Source organism: Arachis ipaensis, chromosome B08 (genome assembly GCF_000816755.2).
Source record: "Arachis ipaensis cultivar K30076 chromosome B08, Araip1.1, whole genome shotgun sequence".
In the NCBI taxonomy this organism is placed as follows: Eukaryota; Viridiplantae; Streptophyta; class Magnoliopsida; order Fabales; family Fabaceae; genus Arachis; species Arachis ipaensis.
In genome coordinates this window covers 64660047-64661448 of record NC_029792.2, presented here as the reverse complement: position 1 = coordinate 64661448, position 1402 = coordinate 64660047, and the positions used below count along the sequence as shown (strand labels likewise).

Genomic DNA, 1402 nt, shown 5'->3' with positions numbered 1-1402 from the left:
TAAATATCTATAGTAATATATAATACATAATTTGGTTCATTGTTGGAAATTTCACACCTAATAATCCAATATAAAAAAAGAAAAAGTTCGATTATTGTTAGTAAATTTAGATTTTTTTTTTCAGAAAATGATAATCTAATTTTTAGTAATATTTCTAAATGACACTCTCTTGTCTTTATAGATATAATTATAATTATTACGAAAGAGTATTTTAGTGCAACAAATTAAAATGTTATTTAGTTCTGAAAAAAAAAAGCATACAAATTTTAAGAATACAGGATTAATTTAAGAAAAAGAGAAAAAAAATTATTTAGACATTTTATATATAGAATAAAATATATCGTTGGATTATTAAATTAAAAGAATTGGTCTAATTAACTTAATAACTAAATGATGATAAAAAATAATAAACTCTAATGACTCTAACATTTTTCTATATTTAAAATAAAACGATTTTATAATTTTTACTTCTTTAATTTGTATCTAGAATGATAAAACTTGTAAGATCCTTTTACTATGCAGTTTCTTATATATAAAGTCAGTGTTACCAATTGTCTCTGGACAACCAAAATACATGATCGGTTCGGAAATCGAGATCCCAACCCACTTCGATCCATTCACTGAGGCCAAAGAATTGGGTGGCGTAGGGGCAAAGGAATATATCCATATCCGCATCCAGCAGAGGAATGGGAAGAAGAAACTGACCACAGTGCAAGGCTTGAAAGAATTGGGCTTAGAGAAGATACTCAAAGATCTCAAGAAAGAGTTATGTTGCAATGGCAATGTGGTTCAAGACAAGGAGCATGGCAAGATAATCCAGCTTCAAGGTGACCATCGCAAGAACGTTTCCCAATTGTTGGTTCAGGCTGGTCTTGTTATGAAGGATCAGATCAAGATTCATGGTTTTTGAATAACTTCAAATTCAGTTACATTTGAATATTCGAATTTATATTAAATTAAGTTAGTACCTTAACATATTCGGAAAAATAAAAAGGTGGCTTAACAAATACAATAGTATATGTTAAGCAACCGTTATGTACTACTTTTAGAACTACAGTGTTAAGTTTGATAAGTAGTGTTGTTGAAATAACTCAAATAAATGTATTTGGCTCTATATGAATGTGTCATTGTTGAATCTGAATACATGCATGGTGTTCGTATTTATTTACGAGGAATGCTAGGGGCAGCAATTTTGGTGTTGTGTAATCATCAATTGGCCATCAATAATGTTTTTAATGGTGTGAGATTACATTTAATGGTGGGAGATCACTCACTTTTGTTTTGATGGTTAAGTGCTGGCCAGAAAACACAAAAGTTACTGGCTCCTAGATTTTTTTTTTATTTATATTATTTTTTAATAAATATGAAGATAAATATTATTAAACAGTTTTTTTATGTCACA

At 28.7% G+C, this 1402-nt stretch overlaps 1 protein-coding gene across 2 annotated transcripts in view; it reads left to right on the top strand.

Annotated features, from left to right (window-relative positions):
* LOC107613306 (protein translation factor SUI1 homolog) overlaps window positions 1–1039 on the top strand; it is a 1497-nt gene extending 458 nt beyond the window's left edge. Inside the window, exon 2 of one of the 2 annotated variants that reach the window (XM_016315252.2) lies at window positions 523–1039. In XM_016315252.2, coding sequence (XP_016170738.1) covers window positions 575–910 — 336 coding nt within the window. In that variant the 5' untranslated portion in view covers window positions 523–574 and the 3' untranslated portion in view covers window positions 911–1039. The remainder of the gene's footprint in view (window positions 1–522) is intronic. The other variant, XM_016315253.2, reaches the window with a different exon arrangement.